General features: G+C 53.4%; 1 protein-coding gene across 1 annotated transcript in view; it reads left to right on the forward strand.

Annotated features, from left to right (window-relative positions):
* nop2 (NOP2 nucleolar protein homolog (yeast)) overlaps positions 1-23,972 on the forward strand; it is a 61,253-nt gene that overhangs the window by 18,498 nt on the left and 18,783 nt on the right. Inside the window, exons 2-5 of the mRNA XM_072275509.1 lie at positions 3,685-3,822; positions 4,242-4,287; positions 4,692-4,768; positions 5,204-5,457. Of these exons, the coding sequence (XP_072131610.1) occupies positions 3,717-3,822; positions 4,242-4,287; positions 4,692-4,768; positions 5,204-5,457 (483 nt within the window). The 5' untranslated portion in view covers positions 3,685-3,716. The remainder of the gene's footprint in view (positions 1-3,684; positions 3,823-4,241; positions 4,288-4,691; positions 4,769-5,203; positions 5,458-23,972) is intronic.

Genomic DNA, 23,972 nt, shown 5'->3' on the forward strand with positions numbered 1-23,972 from the left:
AGTGCCAATCTTCTCCAGAGATTACATTTAGAGGGGCCGCCTGATCTAGGTAGTGTGGCTGTGGTTTTTCCACTTTTTCCCGATGGACTGCGCTGAGCTCTGAGGTATGTTCAGTGCCTTTGCGATGGTCTTGTCTCCTTCCCCAGAGTTGTGCTTCTCTACTATCATCTCCCTGACTTGTCTTGAATGCTCTTTTGTCTTCATTTTGATTTCCTTGGTCGAAAATCGACCATACCATTGACTTTACAGGGAGAGGGTCTATTTATTCAGGAGATCCTCCAATTTTCTACACCAACAAATTGGGTGAGTTGTAAAGGCATTGCTCCTGTGGAAAGTTGGCATAGTAACATAGAAAACCTACAGCACAGTACAGGCCCTTTGGCCCACAAAGCTGTGCCAAACATGTCCTTACCATAGATATTACCTCGGGTAACCCATAGCCCTCTATTTTTCTAAGTTCCATTTACCTATCCAGGAGTCTCCTGAAAGACTCTATTGTATCCACCTCCACCACCGTCACCGGTAGCCCATTCCACACACTTGCCACTCTTTGCGTAAAAAAAAAAAAAGAATTACCCCTGACATCTCCTCTGTACCTACTTCCAAGCACCTTAAAACTGTGCCCTTTGGTGTTAGCCATTTAAGCCCTGGGAAAAATCCTCTGACTATCCACACGATCAATGCCTCTCATCATCTTATACATCTCTATCAGGTCACCTCTCATCCTCCGTCACTCCAAGGAGAAGAGGCCGAGTTCATTCAACCTATTCTCATAAAGCATGCTCCCCAATCCAGGCAACATCCTTCTAAATCTCCTCTGCACCCTTTCTATGGTTTCCTATAGTAATTAGAAAGGGGGCGACTCCTTTCTCAGCCTCCCAATTTAGGTTGCAAATTTTTAGTTTTTGGAATTTTTCTTCTGATTTGATGCGATGCACAGCATTTCATCAATTAGATCCAAAAAGATGCTGCTGTAATATATTTTAAATTTAGGAAATGAGACAGTAAACAGTGAAAATAGTTGTGGGAGCTGAATCCCTCTGCAAGGCACCGTGAACCGAACACTAGGAGTGTGCTCGCTGACACCTAGTGTTGACTGTGCAGTAGTGTTGACTGCCGCACGGAAACGCAGGAGCAGCATATCTGGCGTGAGCCTCTGCTTTCGGGGTGTGTCGGGGCCAGGTGTGTGACAGGCGTCAGAAACTTGATTCCTGCCACACTCGACCCTCACTGTCTGTCGGTCAGTGTTTCGGTGGGTGTCCAGAGAGGCAGGGATGAAGTTTCTGATATGAGCCATTCAAAGTGCTTCATCGTAAATATTCCACTGGGCGTTGGTCGTTTAGTCCTGAAGGTGTCTCTGGTACAGGGCTTTTGAAGCACCCTCGATGAATGACCTATTGAAGGTGTCCATGAAGGCATCATTGAGCTGGTGTGAACACCCTGAGGCGGGTCCTTTTTTTGGTAAAAGGAACAATAGTGCGGACTATTATCATAATGGAGAGAAGTTTCAAACATCAGAGGAGCAGAGACGCTTGTGAGTCCTCGTGCAAGACTCCCAGAAGGCTAGTTTACAGGTTGACTCTGTGGTAAAGAAGGCACATGCAATGTTGGCATTTATTTCAAGGGGAACAGAACATAAAAGCAAGGAGATAATGCTGAGCCTTTATAAGACAGGCCACACTTGGAGTGTAGTGAACAGATTTGGGCCTCTTATCTGAGAAAGGATGGGTTGACATTGGAGGGAGTCCAGAGGAGCTTCACAAGGACGATTCGGGGAATGAAGTGGTTAATGTATGAGGAGCGTTTGGCAGCTTTGGGCCTGTACTCACTGGGATTTGGAAGAATGCAGGAGGATCTCACGGAAACCTATCGAATGTTGAAAGGAGTGGAGAGGATGTTCCCAATGGTGAGGGTATTCAGAACTAGAGGCACAGACTCAAAATTGAGGGGCGACCTTTTAGAAAAGAAGTAAGGAGGATTTTTTTTTTTAACCAGAGAGTAGTAAATCTGTGGAATGCTTGGCCACAGACTGCAGTGGAGGCCAAGTCTGTGCCTGTATTTAAGGTGGAAGTTGATCGGTCGGGGCATCAAAGGACAGCGAGAAGGCAGGTGTATGGGGTTGGGTGGGATCCAGGATCAGCCGTGATGGAATGGCAGACCGGACTCGATGGGCTGAATGGCCTAATTCTGCCCCTAGTCTAATGGAACAGATAAGAGATTGTCACACACATCAAAGTTGCTGGTGAACGCAACAGGCCAGGCAGCATCTCTAGGAAGAGGTACAGTCGACGTTTCAGGCCGAGACCCTTCGTCATTCGTCCTGACGAAAGGTCTCGGCCCGAAACATCGACTGTACCTCTTCCTACAGATGCTGCCTGGCCTGCTGCGTTCACCAGCAACTTTGATGTGTGTTGCTTGAATTTCCAGCATCTGCAGAATTCATGTTGTTAGGAGATTGTCAGTGTGGCTTTCTGTGTGTTGGGTCGTATCTAACCAATCTTGTAGAGTTTTTCAAGGAAGTTACCGGGAAGTTGATGAGGGCAAGGCATGGACTTTAGCAGGGCCTTTGACCAGGCCCCTCGTGGGGAGACTGGGAGGAAAAGGTTCTGTTGCTCGGCATTCAGGATAGATTGGCTTCGCGGGAGAAGCCAGGGCGAGGTAGGAGATGGTCGCCTCTGGCTGGAGGCCACAGGGGCCCATCAGTGCTGGGCCCGTTGCTGATTGTCGTCTGTGTCGGTGATCTGGATGATAATGCGGCCAACTGGATCAGCAAGTTTGCCGGTGACACCAGGAGCTGGGGTGCGGGGGGCAACGAGGAAGGCCAACGGGGTCTGCGGTGGAATCCGGAACACCTGGGAATGGGGGCCGAAGAGTAGCAGGTGGAATTTAATGCACAGAGGTGCGAGGCATTGCACTGTGTGAAGACAAATCAGGCAAGGACTTGCAGGGTGAGGAGTGCGGGAGAACAGAGGGACCTGGGGGGTACAGTCCGTAGTTCCGTGAAAATCGCATCTGGTAGAGATAGTAAAGAGAGCCTCAGTCGCACTGTGTACATAAAGGAAAGGATGGAGTGCAGGGGATGAGATGTCGCTGAGGCCTGATTCCCAGTCACCTCCCTACAGGACAGAGATTGAAAGAGTGCAGAGAAAACTTGCAAGGGTGCTGCTGGGATGTGAAGGCCCGAGTTACTGGGAAAGGTGTAGTCGGTTAGGACTTCACTCCCTGGAGCAGAGGAGGCAAAGGAGAGATGTGAGGGTTATGGGGAGAGGAGATGCAAGCAGGCTTTTTTTCCACTGAGGCTGGAGCATGGATTGAGGCCGAAAGGTGAAATGTTTAAGGGGAGCTTCATCATTCAGGGGGCAGGGAAAGCATGGAACCAGTGGTTCGATTTCAGTCTTTGAGAGGTTTGGATAGCTGTGTGAAGGGAAGCCGGTGGTCCAGGTGCAGGTTGATAATTCCGGGCAGAGTGAAAGTTTGGCGTTTCCCAGAGGGATGAGGAACCTGTTTCTATGCTCCGTTGCTGGGGGGGGGGGGGGGGGTTGAGTGGGCTATAAGTGACGGGCAGAAAGGCTAGCAAGGCTGAGGTGCTCCGAATGGCCTGTTTCTGGACTGTGAGGGAAGGAGGGAGAGGGGCAGAGAGGACGGAGGAGAAGGCGTTGCAAACCCTCTCTGCGTTCTCCCCAGCCCAGCACCGTGAGGCACAGGCTCCCTGGAGGATGGGGCGCAAACTAGACCCCAGCAAGAGGCAGGTCCGAGGGCCCGGCAGGAAGGCCCGCAAACAGAGGGGGGCCGAGACCGAAGTCCCTGCCGAGCTGCTGGAGGGTAAGTGAGGGAACGAGGGAGGGGAGGGTGAGATTGGGAGTAGGTGGGGGGGGGAATGGGTGTACTGGCTGACAACAGTGGGCGGGGAAGAGCAGGGGCGGAGAAGGGGCCACGGGAGGGAGGGGCGCGAAAGGGGGGAGTGGAGGTGGGATCACGGAGAGGGTGGGGAATTGGGGGAGTGGAGATAGGACTGCAGGGGCAAGGAGGGCACGAGCAGAGGGGGGGAGAAGGTGGCCGGTGGGGGAGGAGGCTGAGAGGAATGGGATGGAGGGAGGTGGAGAACAGATAGAGAAGGAGGGGTGAGGAAGAAGGCGGAAGGGTGGGGGGTGGAAATAGAAAGGTCCGGAGGGGGGTGGAAGGGATAGTGAGGGTGAAACCGTTCCCCCAGCCCCCGCTAACACCACCACCTCTGCCCCCAGACCATCAGCCAGAGACCCGACGCCTCAGGAGTCGCCAGAGGAAACGGTGAGAGACCAACACAGTGACCTCTGATCCCTGTCCCTGTGGCTCCCCCCCGCCACCGGCCCCTTAGCCCCTTCCTCTCTGTCACTTCCACCCCCGGCCCATTCCCCTCTGACACCCGCACCTTCTCCTCTTGACTCCTGGCGCCTTTTCCCCCTCTTCCCCAGAGCCCGTTCACACCTGACCCCCCGGCCCCTCGTCCCCTCTGACTGCCAGCTCCATTAGCTGCGACCCTCTTGGCCCTCGGCCCAGAAGCCCCTCCTGCATCCCCCGACCCCTGACCCTCCAGGCTCCTGATGACCCAGTGCCAGCCCCATCCGACCTCTCCGGCCGATCTGGCCTCTCCCTTCCCGGCACCCCCCTGCCCTCCCGCTCTGGCTCCTGACTCTCCCTGCTCCCTCCGGCAGGGCCCTGAAACGCACCCGCCTGGCGGCAGGGGCTTGCGAGGAGCAGCCGGTTCAGGAGAAGAGGAAACGGGCTTCAGGTAAGTGCCAAGAGGTCACCTTCCCCCCTCTGCAATCCATGACTTGCTGTCCCTCCCACTGCACCCCACCTCCCTTTCACCTCACCCGCCACCCCCATCCTTTCCCCACCACTGGCTTCCTCCCCAACTCCTCCACTCCCTCACACCTTCAACCCTCCCTCTCCTCCTGCCCGCCCTATTTTCCTCCACTTACCCCCCTCCCTCCCTCCCTTCCCTGCCCCTCACAGCCCATCTGCTCCTCCCCCGACCCCCTTCAATAACACCCAACACCCACCGGCACCCACCTCCCCTCAGCACCCCCCCCCCCGAATTTCTCCTCCCTACCTATCCCCTTCCTTCTCTCCCCGTCCTCTTCATCTCCCTCCCTCTCCCCCCACCCCTCGCCTTGCCCCTTGACACTGCCCCCACTCTTTCATCCACTCTCTGTGCTGCCAGCTGCCGCCCCCCGGGGTTTCGGCGATGAGAACGGCCAGTGGCTGCAGCCGAGGGGGGAGAAGCCGTCCCCGCAGGAGCCCGGACAGACCGGGGCGCCCCGGGCCCGCCTGCTCTCCTTGGGCTCCGACGAGGACGAGGAGGAGGAGGAGGAAGGTGCACCCTCAGTCTCCGACTCTGGCAGTGACCTGCCACTCGATGACTTCGGGGTCTGCTCGGACGAGGACGAGGGGGACGAAGAGGAGGAGGATGAGGAGGTAAGAACACACAGTATGTCTAAACCGTGTACTGAGAATGGGGTCGGTCACCGGCGACACAGGCGGCCACGGCTTCTTATGGAGAGGCCAGTGGGCTGATCCCCACATAAGCATCTGCAGACAAGGCAAATAGGCGTGGAGAATCTACGTGCTCCATCTCCCTCCACCCTCCAGCGGTGCAGAAGGAGCTTCACTCTGTGTCTGACCCCGGGAGTGTGTGATGGGATGGTGCGGGGGGAGCTTCACTCTGTATTGGACCCTGGGAAAGTGAGATTGAATGTCATCAAGAGAACTTCACTATGTGTCTGACCCTGGGAGTGTGTGACACAACAGTGTAGAGGGAGCCAGACTCTGTGTCTTACCCCAGAAGTGTGTGATGAAATGTCATAAAGGGACATTTGCTGTGTGCCTGACCCCAGAGGTGTGATTGAACGGTGCAGAGGGAGCTTCACTCTGTGTCTTTCCCCAGGAGTGTGTGATGCAATGTGCCAGAGGGAGCTTCACTCCATGTTGGACTCTTGGAGTGAGCATTGGCATGGTGCAGAGGGAGCTTCACGCTGTGATTCTACTCAGGAGTGTGTGATAGAATGTCATAGAAGGAGCATTGCTGTGTTTCTGATCCAGGAGTGTCTGATGGAAAGTGGTAAAGGGAGCTTCACTCTGTGTTTCAGCCCAAGAATGTATGATGAAACATCATAAAGCAACCTTTGCTATGTGTCTGACCCCAGGAGAGTGATGGAATGGTGCAGAGGGAGTTTCACTCTGTGTCTGAGCCCAGGAGTGTGTGATGGAGCAGTGCAGAAGGAGCTTTGTTCTTTGCTAGACCCCAGGATAGTGTGATGGAACGGTGCAGAGGGAGCTTCACTTTGTATCTTAACCCAGGAATGTATGATGAGATGTGTTAGGGAGAGCTTCACTCTGTGTTTCTCCCCAGGAGTGTGTGATGGAGACAGTTTGGGAAAATATTTAATTGAGGTAGAGGGAAATATGATGCCATTTGGCAGGAAGTTTGGAATGTAAATTGGGAGCAGATGTTCTCAGGGAAATGCATGGCAGAAATGTGGAAAATGTTCAGGGTACATTTGCGTGGAATTCTGCATGGGTACGTTCCATTGAGGCAGGGAAAGGATGGTAGAGTTAAAGAACCATGGTGTACAAAGTATGTAGAAAATCCAGTTAAAAGTAAAGAAAAGCTTACAAAAGGTTCAAGAAACTAGGAAATGTTAGACCTCTAGAAACATAGAAACACAGAAAATAGGTGCAGGAGTAGGCCATTCGGCCCTTCGAGCCAGCACCGCCATTCAGTATGATCATGGCTGATCATCCAACTCAGAACCCTGTACCTGCCTTCCCTCCATACCCTCTGATCCCCCGTAGCCACAAGGGCCATATCTAACTCCCTCTTAAATATAGCCAATGAACCGGCCTCAACTGTTTCCTGTGGCAGAGAATTCCACAGATTCACCACTCTCTGTGTGAAGAAGTTTTTTCCTAATCTCGGTCCTAAAAGGCTTCCCCTTTATCCTCAAACTGTGACCCCTCGTTCTGGACTTCCCCAACATCGTGAACAATCTTCCTGCATCTAGCCTGTCCAATCCATTTAGGATTTTATACGTTTCAATCAGATCCCCCCTGAATCTTCTAAATTCCAACGAGTATAAGCCTATTTCATCCAGTCTTTCATCATATGAAAGTGCTGCCATCCCAGGAATCAATCTGGTGAACCTTCTTTGTACTCCCTCTATGGCAAGGATGTCTTTCCTCAGATTAGGGGACCAAAACTGCACACAGTACTCCAGGTGTGGTCTCACCAAGGCTTTGTACAACTGCAGTAGTACCTCCATGCTCCTGTACTCGAATCCTCTCGCTATAAATGCCAGCATACCATTCGCCTCTTTCACCGCCTGCTGTACCTACACGCCCACTTTCAATGACTGGTGTATAATGACACCCAGGTCTCGTTGCACCTCCCCTTTTCCTGGTCGGCCACCATTCAGGTAATAATCTGTTTTCCTGTTTTTGCCACCAAAATGGATAACCTCACATTTATCCACATTAAATTGCATCTGCCATGAATTTGCCCACTCACCTAACCTATCCAAGTCACCCTGCATCCTCTTAGCATCCTCCTCACAGCTAACACTGCCGCCCAGCTTCGTGTCATCCGCAAACTTGGAGATGCTGCATTTAATTCCCTCATCTAAGTCATTAATATATATTGTAAACAACTGGGGTCCCAGCACTGAGCCTTGCAGTACCCCACTAGTCACTGCCTGCCATTCTGAAAAGATCCCGTTTATTCCCACTCTTTGCTTCCTGTCTGCTAACCAATTCTCTATCCACATCAATACCTTACCCCCAATACTGTGTGCTGTAAGTTTGCACACTGATCTCCTCTGTGGGACCTTGTCAAAAGCCTTTTGAAAATCCAAATGTACCACATCCACTGGTTCTCCCCCATCCACTCTACTAGTTACATTCTCAAAAAATTCTGAGATTCGTCAGACATGATTTTCCTTTCACAAATCCATGCTGACTTTGTCCGATGATTTCACCGCTTTCCCAATGTGCTGTTATCACATCTTTGATAACTGACTCTAGCATTTTCCCCACCATTGATGTTAGGCTAACCGGTCTATAATTCCCTGGTTTCTCTCTCCCTCCCTTTTTAAAAAGTGGGGTTACGTTAGCCACCCTCCAATCCTCAGGAACTAATCCAGAATCTAAAGAGTTTTGAAAAATTATCACTAATGCATCCACTATAGTTACAAGGTTGCCAGGAAGGAGCTTGGGAATGGAATTAGAGCCAGAAATGGCCAAGAGAAGGCCTTGGTGAGCAGGATGAAGGAAAACCCCAGAGCATTCTACAAGTATGTGAAGAGCAAGAGCAAGAGGATGAGCTGTGTGAGAATAGGACCAATCTGGCCTGACAGTGGAGACCTGTGAATGGAACCGGAGGAGGTAGTGGAGGTACATCATGAATACTTTGCTTCAGTGTTCACCCGGGAAAATGACCTTGGCAATTATGGGGGGATGACTTACAGTGGACTGAAATGCTTGAGCATACAGACATTAAGAAAGAGGATGTGCTGGAGCTTTTGGAAAGCATCAAGTTGGATAAGTCGCCGGGACTGGATGGGATGTACCCCAGGCTACTGTGGGAGTCGAGGGAGGAGATTGTTGAGCCTTTGGCGATGATCTTTGCATCATCAATGGGACGGGAGAGGTTCCAGAGGATTGGAGGGTTGCAGATGTTGTTGCTTTATTCAAGAAAGGGAGTAGAGATAGCTCAGGAAATTATAGACCTTCAGTGGTTGGTAAGTTGTTGGAGAAGATCCTGAGAGGCAAGATTTATAAGCATTTGGAGAGACATAATCTGATTAGGGATAGTCAACATGGCTTTGTCAAGGGCAGGTCGTGCCTTATGAGCCTGATTGAATTCTTTGAGGTTTTAACAAAACACATTGAAGGTAGAGCAGTGGATGTAGTGTATATGGATTTCATTAAGCCATTTGATAGGTTCCCCAGGCAAGGCTTACTGAGAAAGTAAGGAGGCATGGGATCCAAAGAGACATTGCTTTGTGGATCCAGAATTGGCTAGACCACAGAAGGCAAAGAGTGGTTGTAGACGGGTCATATTCTGCATGGAGGTCGGTGACCAGTGGTGTGCCTCAGGGATCTGTTCTGGGACCCCTTCTCTTTGTGATGAGGAAGTGGAGGGATGGATTAGTAAATTTGCTGATGACACAAAGCTTGGGGGTGTTGTGGATAGTGTGGAGGGCTGTCAGAGGTTACAGCGGGACATCGATAGGATGCAGAACAGGCTGAGAAGTGGCCGATGGACTTCAACCCAGACAAGTGTTCATTTTGGTAGGTCAAATTTGAAGACAGAATGTGATATAAATGGTAAGACTCTTGGCAGTGTGGAGGATCTGCGAGATCTTGGGGACCATGTCTATAGGACACTCAAAGCTGCTGCACAGGTTGACAGTGTTGTTAAGAAGGCGTATGGTGTGTTGGCATTCATCAACAGTGGAATTGAGTTCAAGACTGTGGGGTAATGTTACAACTATATAAAACCTTGGTCAGACCCCACTTAGAATACTGTGTTCACTTCTGGTCACCTCACTACAGGAAGGATGTGGATACTGTAGAGAGAGTTCAGAGGAGATTTAGAAACATAGAAAACCTATGATTTACAAGGATGTTGCCATGATTGGGGAGCATGCCTGGTGAGAATAGGTTGAGTGATCTCGGCCTTTTCTCCTTGTAACGACGGAGGATGAGAGGTGACCTGATAGAGGTGTATAAGATGATGAGGGGCATTGATCGTGTGGCTTTGTCACAAGGCTGAAATGGCTAACACGAGGGGGCGGATACAATAGGGTCTTTTAAGAGACTTTTAGATAGGTACATGGACCTGTAATATGCTGTAGATTTCTATGTTCTGTGTTACAGAGGGGGCTTTTCTGTGTGCCTTACCCCAAGTGTGTGCAATGCAGTGTGGCAGAGGGAGCTTCACTCTGTGTCTGACCCAGGACTGTGTGATAGGACATTGGGAAGGAGCTTCAGTCTGTGTCTGAGACCAGGGACATGAGATGGAATGTCAAAGGAGGAATTTACTCTGTCTGACCCTGGGAATGTGTGATGGGACAGAGTGCAGGGAGCTTCACTCTGTGTCTGACCCCAGGAGTGTGTGGTGGGACGGTGTGGACGGAGCTTCAATCAGTGTCTGACCCCAGGACTGTATGATGGGATATTGCGGAGGGAGCTTCACACTGTGTCTGACCCCGGGGACGTGAGATGGAATGTCAAAGAAGGAATTTACTCTGTCAAACCCTGGGAATGTGTGATGGGACGGTGTGGAGGGAGCTTCACTCTATGTTTGACCCCGGGGATGTGTGATGGGATGTTGTAGAGGGAGCTTCATTCTATGTCTGAGCCCAGGAGTGTGTGCTGGAACGGTGCAGAGGGAGCTTCATCATATGTCTTACCTTAGGAATGTGCGGTGGGACATCGAGGGAGCTTCACTCTGTGTCTAACCCTGGGAACATGATGGGACGGTGTGGACGGAGCTTCACTTGGTGTCAAGTTTTAAGTTTTAATCTACAATTTGAGAGGGAGAAGGGAAGATTGGAAGTGTCAGTATTACAGTTGAACAAAGGGGACTATGGACACATGAGGGAGGAGCTGGCCAAAGTTGACTGGAAAGATACCCTAGCAGGGATGACAGTGGAACAGCATTGGCAGGTATTTCTGGGAATAATACAGAGGGTGCAGGATCAGTTCATTACAAAGAGGAAGAAAGATTCTAAGGGGAGTAAGGGGCGACCGTAGATGACAAGGGAAGTCAAGGACAGTATAAAAGCAAAAGCTAGGAAGTATTACATAGCAAGGATGAGTGGAAAGCCAGAGGATTGGGAGACTTTTAAGGAGCAACAGAAGATAATTAAAAAGGCAATACAGGGGGAAAAGATGAGGTACGAAGGTAAGCTAGCCAAGAATATAAAGGAGGATAGTAAAAGTTTCTTTAGGTATGTGAAAAGGAAAAAAATAGTTAAGACCAACGTTGGGCCCTTGAAGACAGAAACGGGTGAAATTATTATGGGGAGCAAGGAAATGGCAGATGAGTTGAATGGGTACTTTGGATCTGTCTTCACGAGGGAAGACACAAACAATCTCCCAGATGTAATAGTGGCCAGAGGACCTAGGGTAACAGAGGAACTGAAAGAAATTCGCATCAGGCACAAAATGGTGTTGGGTGAACTGTTGGGACTGAAGGTTGATAAATCCCCAGGGCCTGATGGTCTGCATCCCAGGGTACTTAAGGAGGTGGCTCTAGAAATCGTGGACACATTGGTAATCATTTTCCAATGTTCTATAGATTCAGGATCAGTTCCTGTGGATTGGAGGGTAGCTAATGTTATCCCACTTTTTAAGAAAGGAGGGAGAGAGAAAACAGGCAATTATAGACCAGTTATTCTGACATCAGTGGTGGGGAAGATGCTGGAATCAATTATAAAAGATGAAATAGTGGCATACTTGGATAGCAGTAGCAGGATAGGTCCGAGTCAGCGTGGATTTAGGAAGGGGAAATCATGCTTGACTAATCTTCTGGAATGTTTTGAGAATGTATCTATGAAATGGACATGGGAAAGCCAGTGGATGTAGTGTACCTGGACTTTCAGAAAGCCTTTGATAAGGTCCCACACAGGAGGTTAGTGTGCAAAATTAAAGCAAATGGTATTAGGTGTAGGGTACTGACATGGATAGAAAATTGGTTGGCAGACAGGAAACAAAGAGTAGGGATTAGTGGGTCCTTTCCAGAATGGCAGGCAGTGACTAGTGGGGTACCACAAGGCTCGGTGCTGGGACCACAGCTATTTACAATATACATCAATGATTTAGATGAAGGGATTAAAAGTAACATTAGCAAATTTGCAGATGACACAAAGCTGGGTGGCAGTGTGAAATGTGAGGAGGATGTTATGAGAATGCAGGGTGACTTGGACAGGCTGGGTGAATGGGCAGATGCATGGCAGATGCAGTTTAATGTGGATAAATGTGAGGTTATCCACTTTGGTGGCAAGAACAAGAAGGCAGTTTACTATCTGAATGGTGTCAAGTTAGGAAAAGGGGAAGTGCAACAAGATCTAGGTGTCCTTGTTCATCAGTCACTGAAAGTAAGCATGCAGGTACAGCAGGCAGTGAAGAAAGCTAATTGCATTTGGGCCTTCATAACAAGCGGAGTTGAGTATAGGAGCAAAGAGGTCCTTCTGCAGTTGTACAGGGCCCTGGTGAGACCACACCTGGAGTATTGTGTACAGTTTTGGTCTCCAAATTTGAGGAAGGACATTCTAGTTATTGAGGGAGTGCAGCGAAGGTTCACGAGGTTAATTCCCAGGACGGTGGGACTGTCATATGTTGAAAGGTTGGAGCGACTGGGGTTGTATACACTAGAATTTAGAAGGATGAGAGGGCATCTGATTGAAATATATAAGATTATTAAGGGATTGGACAGGCTAGAGGCAGGAAACATGTTTCCGATGTTGGGGGAGTCGAGAACCAGAAGCCACAGTTTAAGAATAAGGGATAGACAATTTAGAACAGAGTTGAGGAAACACTTTTTCACGCAGAGAGTTGTGGATCCGTGGAATGCTCTGCCTCAAAAGGCAGTAGAGGCCAATTCTCTGGATTCTTTCAAGAAAGAGTTAGATAGAGCTCTTAAAGATAGCGGAGTGAACGGATATGGGGAGAAGGCAGGAAAAGGGTACTGATTGTGGTTGATCAGCCATGATCACAGTGAATGGTGGTGCTGGCGCGAAGGGCTGAATGGCCTACTCCTGCATCTATTCTCTATTGTGTCTGACCCCCAGGAACCTGTGATAGGACAATATAGACGAAGCTTAACTCTGTGTCTGATCCCGGGAGTGTGTGATGGGACGGTGTGGGGGGAGTTTCACTCTGTTTCTGACCCCGGGAGTGTGTGATGGGACAGTGTGGAGGGAGCTTCACTCTGTGTCTGACCCCGAGAGTGTGTGATGGGACGGTGCGGAGGGAGCTTCACTCTGTGTCTGACCCCGGGAGTGTGTGATGGGACGGTGCGGAGGGAGCTTCACTCTGTGTCTGACCCCGGGAGTGTGTGATGGGACGGTGTGGGGGGAGCTTCACTCTTGTTTCTGACCCCCGGAGTGTGTGATGGGACAGTGTGGAGGGAGCTTCACTCTGTGTCTGACCGAGAGAGTGTGTGATGGGACGGTGTGGAGGGAGTTTCACTCTGTTTCTGACCCCGGGAGTGTGTGATGGGATGGTGTGGGGGGAGTTTCACTCTGTTTCTGACCCCGGGAGTGTGTGATGGGACAGTGTGGAGGGAGCTTCACTCTGTGTCTGACCGAGAGAGTGTGTGATGGGACGGTGTGGAGGGAGTTTCACTCTGTTTCTGACCCCGGGAGTGTGTGATGGGATGGTGTGGGGGGAGTTTCACTCTGTTTCTGACCCCGGGAGTGTGTGATGGGACGGTGTGGAGGGAGCTTCAGTCTGTGTCTGACCCCTTTTTTTTTAATTAAACAAATTCTTTATTACACATGTCGGTGCTATACAATATGTACAAAACCAGTGACTAACACATTTACTACACTACAAACAGACCCAATACATGTTAAACCCATATATTACCATCTCCATCAATGATGGCATTTACACCCCGCGGAGCCCAACGGTCCCGGAACACCTCTACGGTCGCCGTGGACTATGCGTATTCCTTTTCAATGATCACCCGGGCACGAACGTACCCCCTAAACATAGCCAGGCAGTCCACCCGGGGAGAACCTCCTGCCACCCTTTTCCAGGAGCCACGGATGGCAATTTTCGCCAGCCCCAGGAGCAAGTTGACAAGGACATCCTCATCACTCTGTGCCCCCCTCCTTACTGGATGACCATATATGAATAGGGTGGGACTGAAATGCAACCAGAAGGCGAGAAGCAGCCCACGCAAATACGCGAAAAGGGGTTACAGTCTCGCGCACTCCACATACATATGGTACACGGTCTCCTCCAGCCTGCAGAAGTGACACGCGGCTGGGAGATTCGTGTACAGACTAAAGAACTTATTGCAGGGCACCGCTTTATGCAGCACCCTCCAGCCGAGATCTCCAAGGTGCATGGGAAGGACTCCCTCGTAAAGGGACTTCCATTGGGGACCCCCCTCACCTCCAGGTGGAAAGACCGACCGCCATGGTGTGTCGGGACGGTGGACAAATGCTAGGAAGTGGAGGGTGTGGAGCAGCAGCCCATAAGGGTACCTCCTGCCTGCATCCCTGAATGGGATTGTGGGTGTTGATGAAAGACGGCTCAAGTTGTGTGGATTCGTCTCTCGGGTAAGGCTGCGGGGCCTGGGCCCGACGAGCAGCTCAGCTTGAGTCAATCCACACACCTGAGCCGCACTGACATCCGTTGAGGCAGGGCAAGGGTCGGCCAGGACCCCGCCCACTGCCAGAGGAGGGGATTCCTGGCCTGAGGCAACCATGTTCCAGACTCTCAGTAGGTCCTGATAGAAGCCGGGCAGCCTCTGCAAAGCAGCACGGCTGACGCCCGCCAGCGGTAGCTGCATATCTTCATGAAGACAGCGGCCCCTCCGGAGGAAGAAAGTCGCCAACACATGCCACCTGGGAGGGTGCTTGGCGTACAGGGATCTCTGCAGAGTCCTGAGGCGGAGAGCCGCCAGTCGTGTGCGTACACACACCAGCGACTGTCCGCCCTCTCCTTCTGGGAGACTCAGAACCGCTGCAGAGACCCAGTGCTTCCTGTTTCCCCAGAAGAAGTCCACTAGCTTCCTCTGCATTCTTGCGACAAAAGGGGCAGGCGGGCGCCAAGGTGACCATCCGGTACCACAAGATGGAGGCCACCAGCTGGTTTATGACCACCACCCTGCCTCGATAGGAAAGCACCCTGAGAAGGCCTGACCAGCGCCCTAGCCGGGCCATGACTTTTGTCTCCAGGTCCTGCCAGTTCGCCAGTCAGGTCTCCCCAGAAGGACTCAGGTAGACTCCCAGATAGAGAAGACGTCTGGTGCTCCACTCAAAAGCTCTCATCTCCTCCGGCAGGGAGTCCACCTGCCACTGGCCTACTAAGAGTCTGGAACATTTCGCCCAGTTGATCCTGGCGGAGGATGCCGCCGAGAAAAACATCTTGGCACTCGCGCATCCTCCGCAGGTCACAGGGGTCTGTCATCATGAGGAGTACGTCATCGGCGTAGGCCGAGAGGACGACCCCCATGTCCGGTTCGCGCAGAACCAGACCTGTCAGCCTTCGCTGAAGAAGGCTGAGGAATGGCTCGACACAGATCGCATACAGTTGACCGGACATGGGGCACCCTTGACGCACTCCTCTTCGGAAGTGGATAGGTCCTGTCAATGATCCGTTAATCTTAACTAGGCACTCTGCGGCAGAGTACAGGAGCCGAACTCGGGCCACAAAGTGTGGTCCGAGCCCAAAAGCCTGCAGAGTGCCCACCAGGAAACTGTGGTCCACCCGGTCAAATGCCTTCTCCTGGTCAAGAGAAAGAAACGCTGCCGGGGTCCCAGTCTCCTGGAGTAGGTGGATCAGGTCCCGTACTAGGTGGACATTGTCCTGGATGGAGCGGCCCGGGACTGTGTAAGATTGGTCAGGATGGACCACCTGTCCAATTACCGAACCCAGATGGTTGGCCATTGCCCGGGCGAAGATCTTGTAGTCCGCGCACAAAAGGGAGACCGGCCGCCAGTTCTTTAGCAGGCGGAGGTCTCCCTTCTTGGGCAGTAGGACCACAACAGCTCTCCGCCATGAGAGGGGCATTTCTCCAGTGGCTAGGCTCTCCCCTAGGACAGGGCTGTAATCATCCCCCAGGACATCCCAAAAAGCCTGATAAAACTCAACACTCAGTCCATCCAAACCAGGGGACTTGCCCCTCTGGAGTTGCCGAAGGGCAGTGGTCAGGGGGGCGTCCAGACGCACTGCGCCCTCTGGGCTGACCTTAGGCAAATCCTTCCAGACCTCATTACACGCCTCCGCATTTGACGGATCAGGCGAGAATAAGGACCGATAGAATGAACGGACTTCGTTGTTAATTCCATCAGGGTCCGTGATGGAGGAGCCATCGGCAGCCAGCAGCTCCACTAGCTGCTTTTGAACTCCCCGCCACCTCTCCAACGAGTAGAAGAAGGGTGAGCCACGGTCCAAATCCTGCAGCATTTGAATCCGTGACCTCACGTACGCACCTCGGGACTGCTGAAGCTGTAGGTTCCTTAGTGCGTCTTTCTTCTCCTGGTATTCCTGCCACAGCTGCTGGTCTCCAGCGGTCAGACGGAGGCGGGACTCCAGGCCAAGCAACGTTCTCTCAAGCCGCTCAACCTCAGAGCTCCGCCTCTTTGTCGACCCCCTAGTATATTCCCGACATAAAAACCAGATGTGGGCTTTGCCCACATCCCACCATAGCCGTAGGGAACAGAACTCTCTCCGCCTCTCCTTCCAGGAGACCCAGAACGCTTGGATCGAATCCCGGAATCGGCTGTCCTCCAGCAGCTGGTTGTTAAAATGCCAATACCCGGATCCCACCCGAGGGTGTAGTGGAATAAATTCCATCCACACAAGGTGATGATCCGAGCACGACACTGGCCGCATGGAGGACGCCGACACGCAGGAGACGTAGGCCCGAGAGATGTAAATACGGTCTATCCTGGAACCCCCCTCTCTAGACCTTCTCGAGAAGGCGCTAGAGTTGGGGTGAAGATTCCGCCAGCTGTCCACCAAGTCAAAGGAGCCGACTAGCTCCTTTAACTTTTTTGCTGATGCTGGGTCGCGTTGGAGGCCCGAGCGGTCCTCCGCCTCGAGGGTACAATTGAAGTCTCCCCCGAAGATGATGCAGTTCCCAGGATCGATGGACCTCAGCAGGGTGGACAGCTGGCAGAATAGGCGCGTCTGCATCACACCGCGCCTGGGAGCATACACATTGATAAAATGCAATGGTACGCCATCCAGGCGCACAACCAGGTGGAGCAGACGGCCGGGCACAACGTCTTGGACCCTTTCAATTACTGGCTGGAAGGTTGGGGCCAACAGGATCGCCACCCCGCTAGAAATGGAGCTGAGGTGGCTCATGTAGACCCCGCCCTGCCACTCCAGGAGCCAAGCAGACTCATCCCCAGGGATGGTATGGGTTTCCTGCAGGAAACTCACTGTATACCGCCCATCCCTGAGGACTGAGAGATTGTTATGCCTGCGAAGAGGACCCCTGCTGCCGTTTACATTGAGACTAGCTATGGTAAGCTTCCTGTCGGGAGTACACTAGGCCTCAGCAGCTGTGCCCATTTCGGTGAGAGCGGAGGCACCCTCCACCACACTGTCCCGAAAGAAAGCAAGGATACTTTTTGCCTTCCGGGCTCGAGCGGTACCAGCGACACCCTGTGACCCGCCATCCCCCGTTGGAGCGAGGCTGCTTCTCCCTCTGATGTCCCTTACAAGGTCATCTAGGAAAGATTTTAGTTGCCGTCTATCGTTCCCCAACACCGCATTCCTCTTTCCCTTTCCCTTCCGTCTGAGGATGACTCGCAGGGACCTCACCAGCCTCAGCATGCTGGGCCAGCAAAGCGAGGCTAGTTGAGGCCGGTGCTTGGCACCCTCAGAGGTGAGAATGAAATGCTTAATTTCCTCTACAGGTATCAATGGGGACTTCTCAGGAGGGGTGAGGATGTCCATTGTTTCACTATTGAAGGAGTCCCCCTCCAACCCGTCACTGCAGACAGAATCCCCATCGTCCTCCCCGCATGTTCCAATAGATGGCTGCTCTTGTGACCCACACCGCGCAGCGGGCACCTCGCTCTTACCTGCCCGCTCCACCGTCGCGTCAGCCTCATCCACATTTGCGTCAGTGGAGGGACAATCCCCAGGGACTCCCTGCAAGTCATTTATTGCTGGGGTCGACGTGCATAGAATATCGTCCTCCCCGGGGGGCAGGTATAGAGGGAAACCCGGCACCTTTGGTCCAAGGGATTCACAAGCAGCCTGGTGCTGAGAGTGAGAGAGTTTTGTCTCATCTCCTCTTACACGATTCGGTACACTGGCCTCCAGAGAGGCGCTGACTAGTAAGTCCTGAGTGGAGGCCTCCAGGGCTGCCTCATTTATGCAAACAGGGCTATCACAAGCTTTTTGCACAACCACACCATCTACCCCAGGACTGGTGGCTACATCTGGGGACTCAGGTTTAGAACCAACCTCTACCCGGATTCCCACCCCTTCCTGGGACTCCCCCGCATCTACATCCCCTGCCCTCTTGCGGGAATGTTCCCTTCTCCTCTTCACGCCGGAGGAGCACACAGGTGCAGGCTTCACCGATGGGGCGGTGCTCTCTGTTTCCATCACCCCGTCTGCTTTCTGCACCTCCCCGAGCCCCACACTCTACTTCAGGCGAAATGGGCGTGAGCTCTGCGGTCTCAGATGTTGACTTCTTAGGGTGTTTGGATTTCTTCTTTGCCTTCTTACTCCGCACAGACTCCACCCCGTCCCCCACCTGAACCACAGGGAGAGGAGCAGGGACCGACCCAACCGTAGGAGTAGGGACAGGGGTAAGGGGAGGGTGAGGGGCCGGGGCAGGATCAGGGGCGGGGGCAGGGTCAGATGCAGGCGCAGGTGCACGCGCAGGTGTAGGATCAGGGGCAGAGGTAGCTGGGGCACTGGTGCCCGAAGAGGGCTCCCTCGGGTTCCAGGTGGTAGGACAGTCCCTCCGAAAGTGCCCCACCCCCCTGCACACATGGCACCGTGGGCGCTCGGAGCTCCAATACACCTGATAGTCCACACCCCCATGCCGGACAGTAAACCGGCCCTCAACATCGTCCTCCCTTTCCAGCTGCATGAATACCTGACCCGGAAAGAGAATACGGTGCGGAAGGTGCATCTTTTCAATTTGTGTCGGATGGCAGTGATCTCCGACCTTACTTGCCCTAAATGGGCCAATGGGGGAAGCAGGTCCTCATTCGGAATGAAAGGCTTAACATGCCCAAGCACGATACGTTGCGTGGGGGCCGTCACCAGTTCCATCGGTAAAAAGATGTTGTCTGCCGTGACTCCCCTGCTTAGGGCCCGGTGCACTAGCTCTTCATTCGCCAGATAGAACACCACCTTTCCGAACTCCTTTGCAGTGGCCAGAATACCACCTCTCCCCACAAGGTCCTCCATTGCCTCCGCACACTTTTCTAGTGTCATTCCCGGGCGCAAAATACATTGCACCCCACGTTCCACCTTCACCGACCGGAACAGGGCGTTGTCCAGGCCGGGGAGGCAGCCGCCCTTGCGTAACTCCCCGAAGGCCCGCGACTCCCTGGAGACCGGTCCGGCATGCTGGCGCTCTTTCCAGTCCGAGAATCCTACAGCGGTGCCAGTTAGAAGTCCTGGAGTGAATCGAATAACTGGCTGGAGAAGTTTGCAGTCGACAGTTCCTCGCTGGCTTGGCGCCAGGAAAGACTCCGTCGGACTTGCAGAAACGTCTTTTCAGATGCTCCGGCTCCGACACCGGACGAAAATCAGGAAAATAATGGAGGAGGAACGTTACCCCGATGTCAGTGGGGGGAACGACGGCGTTTGCCTCCGGTTTTGGAGCGAACTGGCTTCCTGGCGAGTTGCCAGCGGCCGCAGCTGGGAGCTAAGCAGTTAGCAGCCACCGACAAACCCAGTCCAAACCAGCAGTAAAACTCCACACCGAGTTTCCACACCAGCGCCGTCACTCACTCAGTTGTCCAAGAGACTTTTAGAGCCACCTCCAAAGTATTCCACGAACTTTATCCAGTAGTTTTGCCTCGATTTCTCCCAGCTCATTCAGCACAGCTCCACTCTGTGTCTGACCCCGGGAGTGTGTGATGGGACGGTGTGGAGGGAGTTTCACTCTGTGTCTGACCCCGGGAGTGTGTGATGGGACGGTGTGGAGGGAGTTTCACTCTGTGTCTGATCCCGGGAGTGTGTGATGGGACGGTATGTGGGGAGCTTCACCCTGTGTCTGACCCCGGGAGTGTGTGATGGGACGGTGTGGAGGGAGCTTCACTCTGTGTCTGACCCCGGGAATGTGTGATGGGACAGTGTGGGGGGAGTTTCACTCTGTGTCTGACCCCGGGAATGTGTGATGGGACGGTGTGGGGGGAGTTTCACTCTGTGTCTGACCCCGGGAGTGTGTGATGGGACGGTGTGGAGGGAGCTTCACTCTGTGTCTGACCCCAGGAGTGTGTGATGGGATGGTGTGGAGGGAGCTTCACTCTGTGTCTGACCCCTTTTTTTTTTAACAAAATTCTTTATTACAAATGTCGGTGCTATACAATATTTACAAAACCAGTGACTAACATATTTACTACAGTAGAAACAGACAATACATGTTAAACCAATATATTGCCATCCTCATCAATGATGGCATTTACACCCCGCGGAGCCCAACGGTCCCGGAACATCTCGACGGTCGCCGTGGACTGCGCATATTCCATTTCAATGTTCACCCAGGCTCGAACATACCCCCTAAACATAGCCAGGCAGTCCGCCCGGGGAGAACCTCCTGCCACCCTTTTCCAGGAGCCACGGATGGCAATTTTCGCCAGCCCCAGGAGCAAGTTGACAAGGACATCCTCATCCCTCTGTGCCCCCCTCCTTACTGGATGACCATATATGAATAGGGTGGGACTGAAATGCAACCAGAAGGCGAGAAGCAGCCCACGCAAATACGCGAAAAGGGGCTGCAGCCTCACACACTCCACGTACATATGGTACACGGTCTCCTCCAGCCTGAAGAAGTGACACGCGGCTGGGAGATCCGTGTACAAACTAAAGAACTTATTGCAGGGCACCGCTTTATGCAGCACCCTCCAGCCGAGATCCCCAAGGTGCATGGGAAGGACTCCCTTGTAGAGGGACTTCCACTGGGGACCCCCCTCACCTCCAGGTGGAAAGACCGACCGCCATGGCGTGTCGGGACGGTGGACAAATGCTAGGAAGTGGAGGGTGTGGAGCAGCAGCCCATAAAGGTACCTCCTGCCTGCATCCCTGAATGGGATTGTGGGTGTTGATGAAAGAGGGCTCAAGTTGTGTGGATTCGTCTCTCGGGTAAGGCTGCGGGGCCTGGGCCCGATGAGCAGCTCAGCCCGAGTCGTTCCACACACCTGAGCCGCACTGACATCCGTTGAGGCAGGGCAAGGGTCGGCCAGGACCCCGCCCTCTGCCAGAGGAGGGGATTCCCGGCCTGAGGCAACCATGTTCCAGACTCTCAGTAGGTCCTGATAGAAGCCGGGCAGCCTCTGCAAAGCAGCACGGCTAACGCCCACCGGTGGTAGCTGCATATCTTCGGCAAGACAGCAGCCCCTCCGGAGGAAGAAAGTCGCCAACACGTGCCAGCTGGGAGGGTGCTCGGCGTACAGGAATCTCTGCAGCGTCCTGAGGCGGAGAGCCGCCAGTCGTGTGCGTACACACACCAGCGACTGTCCGCCCTCTCCTTCTGGGAGACTCAGAACCGCTGCAGAGACCCAGTGCTTCCTGTTTCCCCAGAAGAAGTCCACTAGCTTTCTCTGCATTCTTGCGACAAAAGGGGCAGGGGGGGCCAAGGTGACCATCCGGTACCACAAGATGGAGGCCACCAGCTGGTTTATGACCACCACCCTGCCTCGATAGGAAAGCACCCTGAGAAGGCCTGACCAGCGCCCTAGCCGGGCCATGACCTTTGTCTCCAGGTCCTGCCAGTTCGCCAGCCAGGTCTCCCCAGAAGGACTCAGGTAGACTCCCAGATAGAGAAGACGTCTGGTGCTCCACTCAAAAGCTCTCATCTCCTCCGGCAGGGAGTCCACCTGCCACTGGCCTACTAAGAGTCCGGAACATTTCGCCCAGTTGATCCTGGCGGAGGATGCCGCCGAGAAAACATCTTGGCACTCGCGCATCCTCCGCAGGTCACAGGGGTCTGTCATCATGAGGAGTACGTCATCGGCGTAGGCCAAGAGGACGACCCCCATGTCCGGTTCGCGCAGAACCAGACCTGTCAGCCTTCGCCGAAGAAGGCTGAGGAATGGCTCGACACAGATCGCATACAGTTGACCGGACATGGGGCATCCCTGACGCACTCCTCTTCGGAAGTGGATAGGTCCTGTCAATGATCCATTAATCTTAACTAGGCACTCTGCGGCAGAGTACAGGAGCCGAACTCGGGCCACAAAGTGTGGTCCGAGCCCAAAAGCCTGCAGGGTGCCCACCAGGAAACTGTGGTCCACCCGGTCAAAAGCCTTCTCCTGGTCAAGAGAAAGAAACGCTGCCGGGGTCCCAGTCTCCTGGAGTAGGTGGATCAGGTCCCGTACTAGGTGGACATTGTCCTGGATGGAGCGGCCCGGGACTGTATAAGATTGGTCAGGATGGACCACCTGTCCAATTACCGAACCCAGACGGTTGGCCATTGCCCAGGCGAAGATCTTGTAGTCCACGCACAAGAGGGAGACCGGCCGCCAGTTCTTTAGCAGGCGGAGGTCTCCCTTCTTGGGCAGTAGGACCACAACAGCTCTCCGCCATGAGAGGGGCATTTCTCCGGTGGCTAGGCTCTCCCCTAGGACAAGGCTGTAATCATCCCCCAGGACATCCCAAAAAGCCTGATAAAACGCAACACTCAGTCCATCCAAACCAGGGCACTTGCCCCTCCGGAGTTGCCGAAGGGCAGTGGACAGCTCCTCCCGAGTCAGGGGGGCATCCAGACGCACTGCGTCCTCTGGGCTGACCTTCGGCAAATCCTCCCAGACCTCATTACACGCTTCCGCATTTGACGGATCAGGCGAGAATAAGGACCGATAGAATGAACGGACCTCGTTGTTAATTCCATCAGGGTCCGTGATGGAGGAGCCATCGGCAGCCAGCAGCTCCACTAGCTGCTTTTGAACTCCCCGCCACCTTTCCAACGAGTAGAAGAAGGGTGAGCCACGGTCCAAATCCTGCAGCATTTGGATCCGTGACCTCACGTACGCACCTCGGGACTGCTGGAGCTGCAGGTTCCTTAGTTCGTCCTTCTTCTCCTGGTATTCCTGCCACAGCTGTTGGTCTCCAGCGGTCGGACCGAGGCGGGACTCCAGGTCAAGCAACGCTCTCTCAAGCCGCTCAACCTCAGAGCTCCGCCTCTTTGTCGACCCCCTAGTGTACTCCCGACATAAAAACCGGATGTGGGCTTTGCCCACATCCCACCATAGCCGTAGGGAGCAGAAATCTCTCCACCTCTCCTTCCAGGAGACCCAGAAAGCTCGGAACGAATCCCGGAATCGGCTGTCCTCCAGCAGCCGTTTGTTAAAATGCCAATACCCGGATCCCACCCGAGGGTGTAGTGGAATAAATTCCATCCACACAAGGTGATGATCCGAGCACGACACCGGCCGCATGGAGGACGCCGACACGCGGGAGATGTAGGCCCGAGAGATGTAAATACGGTCTATCCTGGAACCCCCCTCTCTAGACCTTCTCGAGAAGGCGCTAGAGTTGGGGTGAAGATTCCGCCAGCTGTCCACCAAGTCAAAGGAGCCGACTAGCTCCTTTAACTTTTTTGCCGATGCTGGGTCGCGTTGGAGGCCCGAACGGTCCTCCGCCTCGAGGGTACAATTGAAATCTCCCCCGAGGATGACGCAATCCCCAGGATCGATGGAGCTCAGCAGGGTGGACAGCTGGCAGAATAGGCGCGTCTGCATCACACCGCGCCTGGGAGCATACACATTGATAAAATGCAATGGTACGCCATCCAGGCGCACAACCAGGTGGAGCAGACGGCCGGGCACAACGTCCTGGACTCTTTCAATTACTGGCTGGAAGGTCGGGGCCAACAGGATCGCCACCCCGCTAGAAATGGAGCTGAGGTGGCTCATGTAGACCCCGCCCCGCCACTCCAGGAGCCAAGCAGACTCGTCCCCAGGGATGGTATGGGTTTCCTGCAGGAAACTCACCGTATACCGCCCATCCCTGAGGGCTGAGAGATTGTTATGCCTGCGAAGAGGACCCCT

Source organism: Mobula birostris, chromosome 13, assembly GCF_030028105.1.
Source record: "Mobula birostris isolate sMobBir1 chromosome 13, sMobBir1.hap1, whole genome shotgun sequence".
Lineage (NCBI taxonomy): Eukaryota > Metazoa > Chordata > Chondrichthyes > Myliobatiformes > Myliobatidae > Mobula > Mobula birostris.